Consider the following 19,329-nt stretch of genomic DNA (forward strand, 5'->3'; position numbering starts at 1 on the left):
CTTTTACTCTACTGAACATGTGCAGGAGTTTCAGCACGAGCCTTGCCTCATGAGCCCCTTCAGTAGATTTCAGATATAAATCTAGGTAGGTAGGTAAATTTTAAAAAGGGAAACTTTGATAAAATGAGAAAAATAGAAAAAAAACTGAAAGGTGCAGCTGCAAAGGTTGAAAGTGTTCAACAGGCATGGACATTGTTTAAAAATACAATCCTAGAGGCGCAGTCCATATGTATTCCGCGCATTAAGAAAGATGGAAGGAAGGAAAAACGATTACAGTCATGGTTAAAAGGTGAGGTGAAAGGCTATTTTAGCCAAAAAAACATCCTTCAAAAACTGGAAGAAGGATCCATCTGAAGAAAATAGGATAAAACATAAGCATTGTCAAGCTAAGTATAAAACATTGATAAGACAAGCGAAGAGAGAATTTGAAATGAAATTGGCCATAGAGGCAAAAACTCATAATAAAAACTTTTTAAAATATATCCAAAGCAAGAAACCTGTGAGGGAGTCGGTTGGACCATTAGATGACAGAGGGGTTAAAGGGGCTCTTAGGGAAGATAAGGCCCTTGCAGAAAGACTAAATGAATTCTTTGCCTCCGTGTTTACAAATGAGGATGTTGGGGAGATACCAGTTCCGGAGATGGTTTTCAGGGGTGATGAGTCAGACGAACTGAACAAAATCACTGTGAACCTGGAAGATGTAAGTAGGCCAGATTGACAAACTAAAGAGTAGCAAATCCCCTGGACCGGATGGTATGCATCCTAGGGTCCTGAAGGAACTCAAAAATGAAATTTCTGATCTATTAGTTAAAATTTGTAACCTATCATTAAAATCATCCATTGTACCTGAAGACTGGAGGGTGGCCAATGTAACCCCAATATTTAAAAAAGGCTCCAGGGGCGATCCAGGTAACTATAGGCCAGTGAGCCTGACTTCAGTGCCGGGAAAAATAGTGGAAACTATTCTCAAGAACAAAATTGTAAAGCATATAGAAAGACATGATTTAATGGAACATAGTCAACATGGATTTACCCAAGGGAAGTCTTGCCTAACAAATCTGCTTCATTTTTTTGAAGGGGTTAATAAACATGTGGATAAAGGTGAACCGGTAGATGTAGTGTATTTGGATTTTCAGAAGGCATTTGACAAAGTCCCTCATGAGAGGCTTCTACGAAAACTAAAAAGTCATGGGAAAGGAGGCGATGTCCTTTCGTGGATTACAAGCTGGTTAAAAGACAGGAAACAGAGAGTAGGATTAAATGGTCAATTTTCTCAGTGGAAAAGGGTAAACAGTGGAGTGCCTCAGGGATCTGTACTTGGACCGGTGCTTTTCCATATATATATAAATGATCTGGAAAGGAATACGACGAGTGAGGTTATCAAATTTGCAGATGATACAAAATTATTCAGAGTAGTTAAATCACAAGCAGACTGTGATACATTGCAGGAAGACCTTGCAAGACTTGAAGATTGGGCATCCAAATGGCAGATGAAATTTAATGTGGACAAGTGCAAGGTGTTGCATATAGGGAAAAATAACCGTTGCTGTAGTTACACGATATTAGGTTCCATATTAGGAGCTACCACCCAGGAAAAAGATCTAGGCATCATAGTGGATAATACTTTAAAATCGTCAGCTCAGTGTGCTGCAGCAGTCAAAAAAGCAAATAGAATGTTAGGAATTATTAGGAAGGGAATGGTTAATAGAACGGAAAATGTCATAATGCCTCTATATCGCTCCATGCTGAGACCACACCTTGAATACTGTGTACAATTCTGGTCGCCGCATCTCAAAAAAGATGCGGCTGATGGCCACATTTAGTCTGACTCAGAAAGGGTTAAGGACAAGGAGAAGGGAAATGATATGCTGTTTATAATAAAATGCTTCTGGCAGCTGCTTTGAGAGCCATGTGGAAATGTTATGCTAACATGTTTACAAAATGTCTCAGGCAAGCATCTGGGAACTGTAGTTATAGTACCAGCAGTTCCAAGGTGGGAACGTAAGCAATTAAGCAGTACCACAGTCAGAGAGGGAGAATTTACAGGAGGACTCACAAATGTACTCTGAACTATTAAGAACACTACGAGGAAGGGGACATCACTCCTATCCCAAACAGTTGACTGCTCCCTTGGAAATGTATACTTTAAGATAAATATATATATACACACATACATATACACATATACACACACACAGGTATTCTCTTTCGGGCCGATACAGTAAACCACGTGGGAGAGCGGGTGAGCGCCCACTCTCCTGTGCGCGCGATTCAGTAACTTAATTTATTTAAATTAGGGCCCGCGGTAAAAAGAGACGCTAGGGACACTAGCGCGTCCCTAGCACCTCTTTTTTGATGGAAGCGGCGGCTGTCAGCAAGTTTGACAGCCGACGCTCAATTTTGCCGGCGTCTGTTCTCAAACCCGCTGACAGCCACGGGTTCGGACACCGGCAAAATTGAGCGTCCGGTTTTCATCCCGCGAGCCACAGGCCCATTTTAAATTTTTTTTTTTTTATTTTTAACTTTTTTTTTTTTTTAACTTTTGGGGCCTCCAACTTAATATCGCCATGATATTACGTCGGAGGGTGCACAGAAAAGCAGTTTTTACTGCTTTTCTGTGCACTTCCCCGGCGCCGGTAGAAATTAACGCCTACCTTTGGGTAGGCACTAATTTCTTAAAGTAAAATGTAGTCATTCCCGCGCGATACTTACTGTATCGCGCGGGAATGACTAATAGGGCCATCAACATGCACTTGCATGTTGCGGGCACTATTAGTCTCGGGGGGGTTGGACGCGCGTTTTCGACACGCTATTACCCCTTACTGAATAAGGGGTAAAGCTAGCATATCAAAAACACGCATCCAAATGCCGCGTGTTTTCGATATGCTAGCTGTATAGGCCTGTTTGGTAGTTACCTGCAATTAACTTCTGTATTATCAGATTTTATTTACTCTCTGTTCTATCATTTTATTGTTCATATAAACCTATCATACAGTACCTGGAACTATAATGTACTGAATCAGAGTGTGTATATATTTGTGGGGAGTATAAGCTCCTGGGTTCAAGCCACTGGGTATAGTCCTAGGCGTGGTGGATACGTTCCCAAAGTACATTCCTGTTGGCATGCAGATGAGTCCATTGGGTAAATTTCACCTTTGACCTGGCCAGTCAGTGTGTTGCATTGGATAAGCTGCCAAGATAAAACGTCCTGTAGGCATGCATAAGGAAGCCGCTTGAGTAAAATCCTAGGGTGTGCCGCCTGAAGCTGAAATAAGTCATCAGTGGCCAAAATGGATTTAGCCACTAGTTTTGATCAAATAGTCGTCAGTTTTGGAGGAATTCCCAACAGCATGGCTTAAAATCAAGATTCAACACTAACAGTATCATCTTTGACTACAACAGTGAAAGGGGAAGTAAACAAATCACCACAAATTACAGCAGCTCTAAAACAAAGTCAGCAACCAAGTACTTACCAGACTCTTTCACTCGTTGGTAAATGACAAATGCAGCAGACCCAATGAGACATAGCACCACTACTGCTCCAATCAAAATACCTGTCAACTTTTGTTCAATAAAAAAAAAAAGAAAGAAAGAAAGAAAAAATGTATTACTTGCAAATGGTGGGATGTTGGGGGGAGTAACAGACTATTAGTAAAACTACTGTAATACCAGTATCTTCACTTTAGGGCTTTAAAGAATGGATGGGAAGCCAGAGTGAAAAAGTCAGTTATATTAACTATAGGAAGATTTATTTTACTGTCAACATTTATATAGTGCCCTTACCCACGGCACCTTAGAAAAAGATGGTTGCAGTAATGGTACACAAGAAATGGAAAAATCAGGAAATGACAAAACAGAAATTACTAATGAATAAACTAAGCATCGGAACAAAGGATTTTAAAACGGAGCCACCAGGAGTGTACAGAATTGAAGAGGAACCAGGTTGTCTTAAATGGGTGATGGAAATTTATTCCAGAGCACAAAAGTAAGAAGATTAAAAGGAAGGAACAGCCTACCTCTGTCTACTTCTCCCCTCCCCCCACTATGCAACGGGAAGAAGAGAGGAGCATGAATAGGAGTGTAAAGTAACAAAATGTAGAGAGGTAGTGGTAGACACAAGCATGAGTTATGTTTCACGACTTGCAGGCAGGCCCCACAAGCCACGGCACTCACCCCGTCACTGGACCCTCCTTCGCAGCCAACACCACAGACCTTCCTGTGCGTGGCCAGATGCTGCCAGAACTGCCATCACCAGCACATCTCCCTAAGAGCGTGCACGCCTGCCCGCCCTCCTTACCTTTGAAGGGCCCGTGGTGGGGAAAAAGGCCTTGGTGCCCCTTGACAATGTCACCTCTGCAGCCCTATAAAAGGGCCTTTCCAACATGGTCACCTACATTCCAGAGTAGCACGAGTTGCTGCTTCTCCTGCATTCTTGATCCCAGCCTGCTTCATTTCTCCAGCCTAGTCTTATCCAGCCCTGGCCTTCCTTCCTGCCCTACCATGTCAGTCCTTCTCCTTGCTCCCTACGTCTGCCCTTGGACTGACTTCTGGATTCAACCCTAGTCTAGAAATTGACCATTCTTGCCTGCTGCTTATCCTAGCCTGATTCTGGACTTACACTCCCACTGCCTCCTAGAAAACTCTTCCCTAAGATCTGCCGGCCCCTGGAACCCAAGGGCTCAACCCAAGGGGAAAGGAATTGGTATAGGTGAAGCTCCAGACTCATCTCTTCCCTGCATAGCTCAGCCAGCTGTCAGTAACGACCTACAGGGCCTTCCCTGTAGGTTGAGCCAATCTTCCCACAGCAAGAAAGGTCCATGAATCTTACAGCATGAATGCATTTCTACACTAGCTAAAAAAAGTTTAAAAAAAACATTAATTCTTGACAAGACGTCAGTGTAAAGTCGGGTTTCTCCAAAGATATCCTGGTGACCCCCACAGTCCATCAGATTTTCAGGATAGCCACATTGAATATGCATGAAAAATCTCCAGCAAATGCAAATTCAGTACATGCAAATTGATTTCATGCATATTCATTTTTGGTATCCTGAAAACCTGACTATGGCAGGGGTTGCCAACTCCAGTTACCAAGAGATACAACAAGGCCTGTTTTTCAGGATATCTACAATAAACATGCAATAAAGACAGATCTGCATACAGTGGAGGTACTGTATACAAATATATTACATGCATATACACTATGGATATCCTGAAAACCAGGACAGTTTGTGGCCCTTGACGACTAGAGTTGGCCACTTCTGGACTATGGGTTCCCCAGAACAAGTTTGGGAAGTCCAGTACAGGGATAAAAAGGGGAGTTATACAGCTAAAGCAAGAAAAGTATCTGCAGCACAATTCTAGAGCACCTGAAGTGGGTCAAGAGTACAATCCGGCAGACCAAATGTCAAGTTGAAAAAGAATGAGAAAGTGAAGATGGCATGAATCAAGAGATAAAAAACACAGATCATGCTTATATTATGCAGACAAAATTTAAAGGAAGCACAAATATGAGCAAGACAGTCCTTGGACTGGCTTTTTTCAACATTTTCATGATACTACGAAAAGACTACCAGGAAAGGTTTCGATTTTGCAAATTATATAAAAAATCTGTAACAGGATAGATACCCAGGAAGGTGTGAAAAATAGGAGCAGAAAAGTAACGAAGCATAAAGGAATGGTTTACAGTCTAGCAGCTAAGATTTAATGCTAAAAAAATGCAGTCATGCATTTGGGATGCAAAAACCCAAGGAAGCCATTTCAGTCCAGGAGATGAAATTTTTCTATGCATGAAACAGCAGCAGGATTTGAGGTGATATCAGATGATCTCAAGATGGCCAAACATGTGGATAAGGAGACAGCAAAAGCCAGAAAGATGCTTGGGTGTGTAACCCTTTTCTTAAAAGTGACATGTCCCAGGGCACACAAAAGACATTTATATTTCTGGAGCTGTCTACACTAATATCTTCTTTCCCCTCCTTTACCCCTAAAGTGTGGGTCCTTTCTTGGGGGGGGGATGGGGGATGCTGATGCTTCTGGCCCAGGCGGTGGTGTGAAGTCTCTCTACAATGTGTGTCTAAGTCAGCTGACATGCAGAAACTGGGGCAGATAACATGGATGCACTGATTCTTTCAAAAGTTAAATCAATGTCCAATTACGACTAAAGTTGCAGCTGAATATCCTCCTCTGTGTAAGTGCCTCTGTCTCAGGATCCTCTAGTGATTCCTACCACTCCCGACTTGAGTGTGTAAGAGTAGGGTTTACTCTCTAAGGGACCCCCTTAGAACATGGAATAGTCCTACCTGAGTCCAAAGTCATTCTTTCGTTCACCCAGCTGGCGCCTGTGTCCCTGGGATGAAGATCCTGCGTAGGGTCTCCAAATTCCTCCTCTTTCTTCCTTATAGTTGTGACCTCTCTCTGAAGAAGGGGTCTGATGGTAAAGTTCAGAATTGTGCTCTTCCAGCCCAGCTCCAGGCAAGGAGGGTGGACAAAAAAAACCAAAAAAACACCTCCTGCCAATCAAAATAGTATCAGCCTCTAGCAGCCAAAAATCCTCTCTGAAGAAGAATCACTGTCACTGCAGATCTGTCTCTCTCCTAGACAGGGTTCTGTCAGATCTTCAGTATTCTGGCATCTGGATCCAGGGAACCATCACCAAAATAACCGGGCGTCCACTCAACTGAATTTCTCAAAAATTAGCAAGACACTAAACAAAATATCTTTTCTAAATTGAGACCAACCTCCAGACAGGCAAGGATTGTCTAGGAAGAAATAGCCCCAAAATATACATAGTAGGAGAATAGACCTCACTCAAAAGAAAGATACTATGAGAGCTCCTCACTCTCCAAAGGTTTAACTAAAAAGCCACACTTATCCTACAGTTAGCCCCTACTTATATGCAAAAGGTCCACCCACTAGTCAGCCTCTGGGGGAGGTGATGAAAAGGGGTATTCCTTTCTAGCTAACTGGCATGGAACTAGGGACATCTAGGGGCTGACAATGCCCCTCATGAAATGAGAGATAAAGAGGTGTGAAGGTATTGCTTTTCCTTCTACTCTGCTGTGATAGGCCACTATAGCACTCAAGTGCACTCGAACAGACAAGGTTGTTAGCCCTGATGGGGACAGGTGGTGCAAGGGGGAGAGCAACTGACGAGGCTCACAAGTGAATGGATCGATGGATCTGGAACTGCACCATGATGGGTAATGTTTCCTTATGAAGGAATAGTTACATCTGGTAGATGGTTTTCTAGTCAAGATAAGAACCTCATATATTGACTCTGGGAGGTTCCAGCAAGTTAAATTGTGCACTCAACATCCATGCTGTCAAGTGTAGGTATGTGTTAAGCGGGTGAAGTAGCGATCCCATCTCCTGGGTCAACAAGTCTGGGTTGTTAAAGTTGTTGGTTCTGCTACTGTCAAATGCACAAAATACACATACCATTGTTGCCTCGGCCAGGCAGGAGCTATTAGTATCATTTTTGCCCTATCCTAGATACACTTCTTACCATTCTGGAGATGTGAGGAATTAGAGGAAAGGTATAGAATAGCCTCTCTGACCAAAGGCATCTTGTGCTTCTCTTATTCTGGTGAGCCAAAGTGAGAAAAAAAACATTCTAGCTTTCTGTTCTGTTGCAGAGGTCTATGCACGGATGAACCTATCAGTAAAAAATGCTGTTGAATACCTTCTTATCGACAGCCAATTTGTTGCGGGTGAAAGATTCTGCTCAGACTGTTTGCTTCCGAATTCACTCTTCCTGGTAAGTAAATGGCCTGAAGTGAATAACTGCCTAGTCCTAAATTTAAACGGCCTCTCTGCAAAGAATTTATGAACCGGATCCTCTTTGCTTGTTTAAATAGACAGTGGTCCATGTGAATCATGACATACTTCCCCCGATAATGTGATGAAATGCTACCAGAGCATTTCGTATTGCTCTCAACACTAAGAGATCAATTTGGCAGACTTTTTCTTAGACAGATCTGAGACCCTGTGTCTTGGAGCACATAGGCATTCCATCCCTGTTATGCACTCCCACCAGCAGATGGAGTCTTGAGAGCAAAGCTTCGAGGAACTGGTACCCAAAGTGTGCCACCTGCAGCTCATCGGTATTTATTGATACCCACCAAAGTATAATTAAGCCTCTGGGACACACTTCCTTAAAGTATCTCACCTTGAAGATGATGTTCTTGGTGGACATCTGTTCCACAAGGCGTATTTCAGAATTGCAGGCTCTTTCCTGTAGGGACCCCTTCCTGTGTCCCTGTGCACGATCCCTTCCTTTTTGCCGAAAGTGGGTCTACCTATCATGTTAATCAGTCCGTGGAGTTACCCGGATTCCCTGATTGGGCTCGTGACCCCGCTATGGGAAGAGATCTTCATCTGTTAAGATGTCTGCCGGGTTCTCCTTCGGTATTTGAAGGTCACTAACTTTTCGAAAATCTGATCACCTTTTTGTGCTCTTTAGAGGTCCAAAGAAGGGCAAAAAGACATCTAAGGCATCCTTGGCTCACTGGCTGAAGGAAACAATTTGCTTGGCCTAGATCGGGAAGGGTCACCCTATCCCGACTGGTTTGAAAGCTCGCTTGATGAGAACACAAGCGGCTTCTTGGGTGGAGTGTCAGTTGTAGTCACCTGAGGAGATTTGCAGAGCCGCAGTCTGGTCTTCCCTACATACCTTTACAAGGCATTATCGTCTGGATGTCAGGGTTCCGGACCAAGCGCTTTTTGGGGAGAGCGTCTTGTGAGCGGGTCTTTCAGGTTCCCACCCGGTGTAATGTGGCTTTGGTACATCCCACTGGTCTGGACTGATCTGGGTATGTACAGGAAAGGAAAATTGGTTCTTACCTGCTAATTTTCGTTCCTGTAATACCACAGATCAGTCCAGGATCCCGCCCGGGTGCTACTGCCGAAAGACTGATTTACCTAATGGTTAGCTGCTGTACATAGGGAATCTATCAGAATGATTCTATAATATTTTGGTTTTTGTTATGAACCGTGGTTCAAACCTGATTTTCAGATATTGAGGTCATTTGTTTCGGACTCTTGAGGGAGTTTTTTCCTGTTCACCCTTGTTTTGGGAATTAGATGGTTTTTTGTCAATTATACTTTGCTTGGGTATCGATAAATACTGATGAGCTGCAGGTGGCACACTTGGGATACCAGTGCCTCGAAGCTCTGTTCTCTGACTCCATCTGCTGGTGGGAGTGCATAACCTATATGTTTATAGGCCCCATTGCAATCGTCGCATTTGAAGTTGAGTTCGTGGAGCTACATGAATGGCTACCATGTGACCCAGCAACACCAGAACTCTGCATACTGTGGTGCAAGTCTAACGAAGGACCTGGGACACAAAGTTTTGTAACAGTTGGGCCCTGTCACCGGGAAGGAATGTGCGATAGAACTGTATTTATACTTGCTCCTATGAACTGCAAAATTTGTGTTGGATGGAGCACAGACTGTTTGTAATTTATCACGAAGCACAAATTTTCTAAGCAATGAATGGTGTCTGATGTTGATTTGGAGACAAGTTTTCTTCGAGGAAGCAATGAGCCAATCGTCCAGGTAAGGAAATAGTGTTATGCCCATTTACAGAAGGTGGGCTACAGCCACTGCTAGACATTTTGTGAAAAATCTGGGGGAAGACAAGAGTCCAAATTGGAATACCTTGTATTGGTAATGATTGCAACCTATCTTGAAAAGAAGGTACTGCCAAAAAGAAGGTTGTATCATAATGTAAGCATAGGCATTCTTGAGACAGAGGGAGCACATCCAGTTGTTGGGCTGGAAGAAGGGTAGTAAGTAGTTAAGGGGTACAGATCTTGTCAAAAATTTGACAAGTGGCAATGCCCACTTCTGGGTTAAGCAACACACACTGAGCCCCCCCCCCCCCTTTCAGCCAATCAGCGTTTACTTCCGGATTAAGCCCAGCCCCTTCTCTCACCTTATCCTCACCCCTTTGGCATCCGTCATAGCCCTGCCCACTCCCTGCCCCTTTTTATGATGTCACTTCCATTTGCGCCCCCTGTCTGGCCCTTGTGGAGGATGCAAACCGGAACCGGAAATACTTTTTCAAGATGGCGGCAGGTGCCTGGAGACAGGAAATGATGGAAGCTGTGGTGGTGAAACCGAGAAATGTCACGACTGCGCATGTACAGTAAAACCAAAACAAAGCGTGTTTTAATTGTGCCATTGTGAACCATGCTGCAGGCAGCCGACTTGGCATGACATTACAGGCAATGACATCATCCCTGCGCATGCTCAGATCTTGTTTACAAGGAGAGAGCATGGAGGGCAGCCCTGTTGGAAGGAAATATGCTCAGTAAGTAGCTGCAGGGGTTTGAAAGGGTAGTTGATAGTCATTAAATTCCTTCTGTTTTCTGTCATTAAACTAAAAATAAATCCTTTTCATTTTTGCCACAAAAGCATACATTTTTGTGTCAGTGTTTTCTTTTTTGGTTTTCTTTTTAACAGTGTTGTTTGAGAAAGAGAAAAGACCAGTTTTAAAATAAAAAGTTCTCATCTCAGAGATTTTACAGCCCCTCACTGCTTATTCCCACCCACATCATCCCCTTACCCCATACATGCTGAGTTAGCTCAGACAGCATCTGATAAAAAGAGGGAAAAGACCAGAGCAAGGGAAAATGCTTTTTGTTTGTTTGTTTTTTTAAATCACTCAAAAGTAGACCCTGACCTTTTTCTTTTTTAAAATGTTTGAAACAAAAAAAACAAAAAAAAAAGACCCAGCCAAGATTATAGTTTTTTGAGCAGTTGTATTATAAAAATGAGTACAAGCCAGTATTTTTTGTTTTGTAAAAGCAAATAAGCTGTTTTATCTGCAAGCTGTAAATTATCTGCTGTTTTCTTTAGGCATTCCAGAGCCCCTCTCTTTCCATCCCCCTTTTGCTATATTTTGTTGAGCACAAGTTCCTTTGTGTTTCTAGTATCATCACTCAATGAAAATGTGTCCATGTCTGTGCATTCTCCCCACTGAAAGAGTCTCAGAGAACATAAGGGCAGAGGAGACAAACCTTGAAAAGCACAGTAAGCAAAATGTTTTACTACAACAAAATTTAAAAAATTATAATAAAGCTAATGCTTATTTGACTGACATCAGTTTTTTCTTTTATAGGCAGATGGTCTATACTGTGCATGCCTGACTGTGATGTCATTTCCTGTGAAATCATTAAATATGACTATTTCTGCATGCTCCAAGGTAATGTTTACTGTGCATGAGTGGCCTGCGCGTTTGGCCCTGATGTCCCATACGCCCCTGGTGCCACAGTATCTACACAGACTGGTAGGACACAATATATAGTTGAAACCATAGTTTGTTTTTTTTATATAAATGTGTTTATATCGTGGTTATTACAGTTAGTTTTTAAACTACACAGATTACAAAATAGATTACATTGTAGCTTTTGTCATTTCAAATACATTTTAATTCTGAAAAGAAAGAGATGCAAGAACTTCTATCCTTGGAAAAAGATTCGGAGCTGGGATTCGTTTTCTATTCACATCTTTTGCAACAAATCACAGTGCGTAAGACAGTCAAATTATATTTTGTAATGTCATCTCAGAATTAAATTGTTACATTTATTATCACATAAAATACACATTCTTTATAAAGAAACACCCAGAGAATTAGTCTATCTTTATATCTGTTAGCATGCATTGTTTTATCTTTAGTAAGAGGTTCAAAGTCTGATTTGTTTTTTTATTCACATTTTTTTTTTTTTACAAAAAGCAGGGAGCATGCCATCCATTTTTGGCATCCATCTTAGCCCTGCCCACTTTCCACCCTTTTTAATGATGTCACTTCCAGTCTGCGTCCGCCACAAGGACCAGGTAAGCAAAGTAACAACAAAAAAAGTGTCAAAAAGGGGCGGAAAGTGGGCAGGGCTATGATGGATATCAAAGGGGTGGGGCTAGGGCAGGAAGAGAGGTGGAGCTTAACCCAGAAGTAAACTGAAATGGCCGTGACAAAGACACCTGTGATGAAGATTCTCTCTTCCATTCCTCCACAACACTGAAATAACCATGGACTGGGAGATCAGAAGGCCAGTTCTCTTCTACAGAAGAGACACCACACATTTCTCAGGAGGGCAATCTCCCTCCTCTGAGGACCCTCCACTAATCCCTTATGTCAGTCTGTTAAGGCTCTCAAGGGAATCCCCTGAAAATACATAAGCCTTTGTGCTTAGCCTTTGCCACCCTGGGCTCCAACTGAGGGCAATGATACTGGGAAACTGCCAGGAGTTCCCAAAACTGAACTCTGCCCCTTACAAAATACTTGTAGATCTACACCCCCAAAAAAATCTCTAAAATACAGTGTAGAGCCAGAAGGAATTATCCTTCACAGAGGAATCCTGCACTCTTGTTGCTGCTGCCACCGCAGCGTAAGTCTGCGAGATCCAAAACATGTCTCTCTGGTCAAGGAAAGGAGAAATGAACATCCTAGTACTGCAAAAGGTAACTGTGGAAACCAAAAATCCAGCCCCTAAGGGCTATGAGAGAAGCACCAAACCCCCCCAGCACTGCAGAAAATATTGTGACCGCAAAGCAACCGTGGAATCCACAACATGCCCTTCAGGGCCAAAGGACAGAAGTCCTATTGGAGAGAGATATCTGAGGCTGAAAAATATTTTCCTCCTCCATGCTGGCCTATATCTTATCCTGGGCTCTATTCAAATCCAGGGGTATTAAGGATAGAAGCTAAGTCCTGCAACTGCACCCTGCCCCTATAAAGGCTTGCAGACTTTGGCAATTTCCTGTGAAATTGTTCCTCAGAGCCAGGAAGAAGTATCCAGTATGAAATGTAACAGCAGCTGCTGTGGATGTGAAAGCCACAGCAAAATCAGAAAATGTACCTCTCTGGGCTCAGAGCAGGAGGGTCATACCCCCATCAGTGCTCTGCTGCAATAAAATGAACGCTTGAACCCCCTCTGAGACCTGGGCTTGGTGGGAAAGTGTCACCCGAATCCAGTCTCAGCCAGTCCCACAATGGCGGTCCTGAGTTTCGTAGCAATCCCGGCAATATCTACTACTTTCCTCAGACTAGATGTTGAGCAGAGAATGGTTCTGTTCCATGTACTGCTTGTGCCACAATCATACTCACCACTGAAAGTCACACGGTACCCAACAAATTAATAAAGGGACATTTCAGACAGCAACAAATGCTGACCAGTGCCTGCTATTTGCGCACAATTTCAAAATGGCTGCTGGTGCCCCTAACAGTTATCTGCAGCCCGGCCAATCGCAGAACCCCTGCTGAAAGACTAGTAAGACCTGCAGAGTTACATCCTCCCAGCAGCATTCAAAGCCCACCTTCAAAGGCACTGCACTAAGACTTCATGCTTTGCAGAGAGCAGACTTTGCATTCCACCATTACTTCTCTTCAAGCATTGCCCACAATCCAAAATGCCCAAAACAGATACACACAGGCTTCATCTAATCCACAGAGGGCAGTCCCACTCTTCAGTTGACACAAACCTCTGGCCGCTAAATAGCCAGCATTCCCCTTTATGTATGGGTTTGTTGGTTTTTTCTTTTTTAAACTTTAATGCTGCAGCCAGAAACATTTTCAAGACTTTAAAGGGGAAGCAGCAAACATATCTTGAGAGCCTGAAGGAAGAGAGTGGAAAAACGTATTTGCCCTGGATCTTCTTGTTCCTGAAGTACATCACTAAAAGAAGCAGCACAAGGCTTTGGACCCGAATTAGCTCTGCATACTCAAGGAGAGTAGAGCATAAGTGGGGAGAGAAGAGGAGGAGAGAGAAGAAAAGTACTCTCACACCAGTAGCTCTCTGATTCTCTGGTGGTGCTCTACCAATAGAGGGAGGCTGAAGCTGCCACCTCAGGAGCCACTAACTACACAGACATCCTCTTCAGTTTAGGGCCAAGTTCAACTGAGGGAGAATTCACTTGTCATAGGAGCTGTGCACCAGAATCTTTCCTTTCACCCAGCCTAACCATGTGTTTGTTTCCAACACAGCAAGCTTGTCCACCATCTGCTGGAGATGGAGAATACTGGTAGGCTGCGGTCAGCACAGAGATATATATGGAGTGACATCAGCAAGCCTGTGGTTCCCTATCTTCATCTGCTGGTTGGCATGCATAACCCACTTGTCTGGAATGGTCTGACTGGAAGAAGAGGAAGGAGGAGATATAGCTGGCTAGTGGTTAGTGCTCTGGATTAAAATTCAGGAAAGGTCCTGGGACATGAGCTAAAGACTCTCCTCTGCCACTGACTGTGTATAATCTTAGGCAAGTCACTTTATTTTCCTGTGACCCCAGGACCCAGTTAGAAAAAAGGGTTTTTGACTTTAAATTTGGCTTCTCCAATCAATTCATAATAATAAATAATAACTTAAGATTAAAACAGATTTAGGTTTCCAGCCCAACCAAAATACTGACTCACAAAAAAGCACTTCACACTGTATGCTTAGAACATTAAAGCTATACCCTTGGAGAAAGGAAGGGAAAATCACTACCTGAAACACAAACCCAGACATATTTCAACCACCATCCCACTGACTATGCCGAGGGACAATGGAGAGCCGATACATACACACTTAGCCTTCTTTTAATTCTGCTACCATCATTTCTTTTATTTCTAAATTAGGAGACAAGCCGTCCAGAGGTATCAAGCTAGCCACCGCATTTAGTAAGCAGCAAGGACATGCATGCCAAGATATGACAAACATTCACCTCCAGAACACACACATTAAACAATAAGGGACAGATATTCAAAGGGATCTGGCCAGCTAAACAACTAAATATAGTGGCGTAATTTCATTAAGCAGTTAGATTTAGTCAATCAAATTCTGGGCAGTCCCAGGGCAAGGTCAGGACAGGGAATAAAGTAAGCTGGCTAGCATTGATTTCAGCACTAGCCAGCTATATTTAAGGCTAGTTTCAGTTTCAACCTAGCCTATCTTGGATGGTCAGCAGCATTTTCAAAACTGAGACTCTTAGACTTAGTAGTATCAAAACAAAGTTAGTGGTCCAATATTACCACAAGGAATAGGGAATCTGAAAAAGAGGGGGGGGGGAGGGGATGAGCACAGCAGACTATCAACTGTTTGAAAAGGAAATATATAAGAACAAATACATAAATCACTGATTATTGCTCAGTGAAGGAACAGTTATAGATAAAATACTATATGTATTTGTATGATTCTGGAGGCAGAAATGTGTGTCTGCATATACAAAACACACGCACACACCTAGAGAGACAGAGAGCCATGCATATTCTACTTATCCATATATCTTCCAGGTATTTCATTACCATGGTAGTCTGCAATCGGTCTTCCACAAACTGGAGTACTCTGCTACGCAGGTCTATGCCCATTGATAGATTGGTCTGGATAATCCAAAACAAGCCACAATTACCGCTAGAAAAAAAACTCTTTTTGACAGAGCATTACGGAACAGAGCTCTTGCAATTAAAGCAATATTTTGATGTAAGACTCTAATCGAATACTTCCAACTGAATGAAGTAGAAAGTTAAAAAAATAGGATTTTACCCCTAGCAGTTTTTTTAGCCTATTCCTTTTGTTTTGCTGTTTTTTTCTACACTCCCAAGTTGTTCTCCTGGAATGTCCTGGTTTAGCGTGGGTAAGATGAATGTTTGGGAACAAATGCACGAGTTTGCAAGTGTACAATGAAGTCTCAACACACTGGCAACAGAGAGAAGATCCCAGTCAACAGCATATGACAATCCCACAGCACAGAAGCAGACTTCAGCTAGCACGCTTTGTGTAAAGCTGCACTTTACATTAACTAAACTGTGAAACAAGCATAGTACATGAAATGGACAGAAACTGTTCCACCTAGTGAAAGTCTGATTTGGTTTTTTTTAATGCATTTCATTAGAATAGAGTTCTAGTGCAATTTACAATTCAAGTCAAAGCACGCATGTAGTCACCTTAGTGTCCAATAAGCTAGAGAAGGGTGATTACTAATTAGGTATTCTGTAGGGGTAAACCAAGTTACACAGAGAGAAAGAGGCATACTCAAGGTCACACAATGTCATTAGGGTGCATCCCACATCTCATGACTTGTAGTTCAATGTTCTAACCACTCAAAACCTCCCTTCTACTTCATCTCCCTTGTGCTCATTCTGTATGTTAACAGCTCCGCCTACACAAAAAGATTTACAGTGCTGTGTACATCCAAAACAAAAAATTAGGATATGCTTCACATTCAATCATTAGCCAGGACCACTTTGTAGGGGGGGGGGTGCCTTTGAAGGCAGTTCTTATTGAAGCAAAAACAAGAGGATCTTGCCAAGGGATTGCATACACAGATTAAAAGAACACCACAAAGCATATAGAAACATATCCAGATGCAAACTACAATCCATAACAGACTTAGTTTACTCAACCATGTTGGTCGAAAGCAAATATGTGACTTGGCATTAGTTGTACATGGGTAGCAAGGTAAACACTACACACAGTTGTGCTTGTTAATCAGCAAAACTATAAATGTTCAATGAACAATGATCATATATCATTGAAGCCAAACAGCTCTCTCTTTATCTGAAATATTAAGTATCCCATTTTGAGCCTTGTCTCAGTGAAGTGTTGCCACATCTCAAAGTGCCAAGCAAAGAGTGTAAGTGGAAATGTATTTTTCCTTCTAAGGGCAATCAATATTTATGCTGTCAGAATTTAAAAATTTGCTTAACTCCTTGGAAGTGTAGGAGTATAACCTGACAGCACCAGTGAATAATCCCCAGGGAGATTGGATCTGATAACATCTTTGAAGTCATTTTTGACCATTTTGTATTTGGTCTCAGGATCACTGGAAAGATTACTACAGAATGTTGTCTCTGGCAGATGAAAAGCAGGTATATTACTTTTATTCAGCATTCCTCCAGCACCAAGTAAGTGATTTGAGCCAAACATATACAGAAACCAAGTATAACAATCAATAATTATATCTATTAAAATGTATTTCAACCACAGAACATTAATACTTGGAAAACCAGTTAACAGATTCTAAATAAGGCTCCACACCTAGGACAGACTCCAGGGCAATAGGCTGTCCAATATCCGGTTGGCATTGCAGAAAAAGTCCAATATGAAATATTAAAAGTACAAACAGGTATGTAAACAAGTTTTACATAGTCCTCAGAAGATGCAAGTGAGACCCTGGCCTATGTATGGTCTTGCCCAAGGCAAAATTTTAGATTATGGGTGCTCATAGGTAGAGGACCAGGGTGGGAGATTTTGCCCTCAGAAATCAGAGAACAGAGGGAGTTCCAGTTTTTGGGTGCCTTCAGAATTTGGCACCAAGGCATTGGCTATACCTAAATCCAGCTCTGATCTTGTCAGCACGATTTGCTCTCTGAAGAACTTTACTACAGTACTGCTTTAAATCGACATCCATTAGGATGTTGAGTGGGAGGGAAGGCGGCCACTGAAACAAGTATGAGACATCCTCTCTAGCACATGGCCAGTAAGGATCTTGAATCAGTCTCTGGGGAAGGGAATTTACAACACAAGACAAACGGGAAGAAAATATCTACTACCTGTGCTCTCCTTAATACAAATATTGAGAAATTACTACTTACCTGATAATTTCCTTTTCTTTAGGAGGGGCAGATGAATGCAGGATGAGTGGGTTATACTCCTCTACCAGCAGATGGAGACAGAGCAAACAGACGTCACAGTACATATACCCCTGCAATGACATCAGCCTGCCAGTATTCTCTTCAAAAGCAAACTGTGGATAGACTAGCAAAAAACGATTAAAAACAGATAAGCATTTCAATACTCAGCCAACAGGAAATTCTGAACTCTGACAAAAAATGTATTAACACTAGTCTAGGGACTGGATTAAAACTTACCAGTAATCCCTTTAATGCATAGCATGCAGGAGGACCATCACACAATTGTTCGGCAGCCGAGGGCGGAAAGCTGGATTCATTTGACCATCCTAAAGAAAAGGAAATTATCAGGTAAGTAGTAATTTCTCATTTCTTAGCATCTGGTCAGATGAATCCAGGACCAGTGGGATGTAACCAAGCTATTCCCAAATAGAGCGGGAGACTGCCCATGGTCCTGTCAAAACCACATGTGCAAAGGAAGCATCCTCCCGGGCCTGCACATCCAGACGATACCTGGAAAAGGTGTGTAAGGAGGACTACATCGAAGCTCAGCAAATGTCGATGGGAGACAACAACCTAACTTATGCCCATGACACTGCTTGAGCCCTAGTGGAAAGAACCCTAACCTGACTAGGCAACTGCTGTTCAGCCATCCACGTAAGCAGCAGTGACCACCTCCTTAATCCAGCGAGCTATTGTAGCCCGCGAAGCCGGCTCTCCTTGTTTACTACTACCGTGGAGAACAAATAGGTGATCCATCTTCCGTAAAGGCTTAGAAACCTCCAGGTACCTGACGATATGTCTCTTGACCTCCAAGGGTCACAACAAACGATACTCCTCTATATTTCTTTCCCTGTCCAGAGATGGCAGGGAGATGGACTGATTGAAGTGAAAATCAGAGACCACTTTTGGTAAAAGAGAAGGAACAGTCGCAGCTGTACCGCCCCTACAGTCACCAGGAGGAATGGCTCCTGGCAAGACAAGGCCTGCAGCTCAGAAATTGTACGTGCAGAACAAATCACCATAAGAAACACCATTTTCAAGGTCAGTATCCGCAAGGAAAGGCTACACATTGGTCTAAACATATGGCCTGCTAAGAAAGCCAACACCAAATTAACACTCCACAAGGGTTCCAGGAACCACAAGGGAGGACAACGATGTTTCACTCCATTCAGGAAACAGGCCACATCAGGATGAGCCTACAAGGATCCACCATTCACCTGACCCCTGAAACAGGTGAGTACAAACCAGTCCGATGATTTTAGGGAAACTCCCTTCCTTAGATGATCTTCTTGTAGCCATCACTGCAGTTGGGAGGCGACCTCCATCAGTAGGAGGAGCCGAATTGAATAGTCCTGAGACTGCAGACTTTACAAAGACAGCAAGGAGTGCTGGAGAGGACGCATATGCACCCTCGTCCACAGTCCCACTTCCAGGATGGTCACCATTCAACCAAACACTTGTAGGTAGGCCCATACAGTCGGACACAGAGTATTCATCAGACGCAGCTGTACCATCAACTTCTGAATATGAGCTTCAGGCAGGAAAATCTTGCCCTGCTTTATGTCGAACCCAAACCCTAAGGTATTCCAACAATTGAGCAGACCGAAAACTGCTCTTGGCCAGGTTCACCACTCAGTCAAGCTCCTGCAACAGGGAGATCACCTTGCAGGTCACAGGCGGCTCTCTTCCAGTGACTTGGCTCGAATCAGCCATTCATC

At 42.8% G+C, this 19,329-nt stretch overlaps 1 protein-coding gene across 8 annotated transcripts in view; it reads right to left on the bottom strand.

Moving 5' to 3' along the window:
• The window catches only part of PNPLA7 (patatin like phospholipase domain containing 7), a 668,718-nt gene that overhangs the window by 626,425 nt on the left and 22,964 nt on the right, over positions 1-19,329 (bottom strand). For 6 of the 8 annotated variants that reach the window (XR_003858427.1, XM_029614468.1, XM_029614469.1 and 3 more), the window contains exons 4-5: positions 15,284-15,358; positions 3,474-3,561 (exon numbers count right to left, since the gene is read on the bottom strand). Coding sequence is in view for 7 of the 8 variants with exons in the window: in XM_029614468.1 (XP_029470328.1) it covers positions 3,474-3,561; positions 15,284-15,358 (163 nt within the window). In the remaining variant the exon portion in view is untranslated. The remainder of the gene's footprint in view (positions 1-3,473; positions 3,562-15,283; positions 15,359-19,329) is intronic. The other 2 variants (XM_029614471.1, XM_029614470.1) reach the window with 1 other exon arrangement.

Source organism: Rhinatrema bivittatum, chromosome 8 (genome assembly GCF_901001135.1).
Source record: "Rhinatrema bivittatum chromosome 8, aRhiBiv1.1, whole genome shotgun sequence".
Taxonomy (NCBI): domain Eukaryota; kingdom Metazoa; phylum Chordata; class Amphibia; order Gymnophiona; family Rhinatrematidae; genus Rhinatrema; species Rhinatrema bivittatum.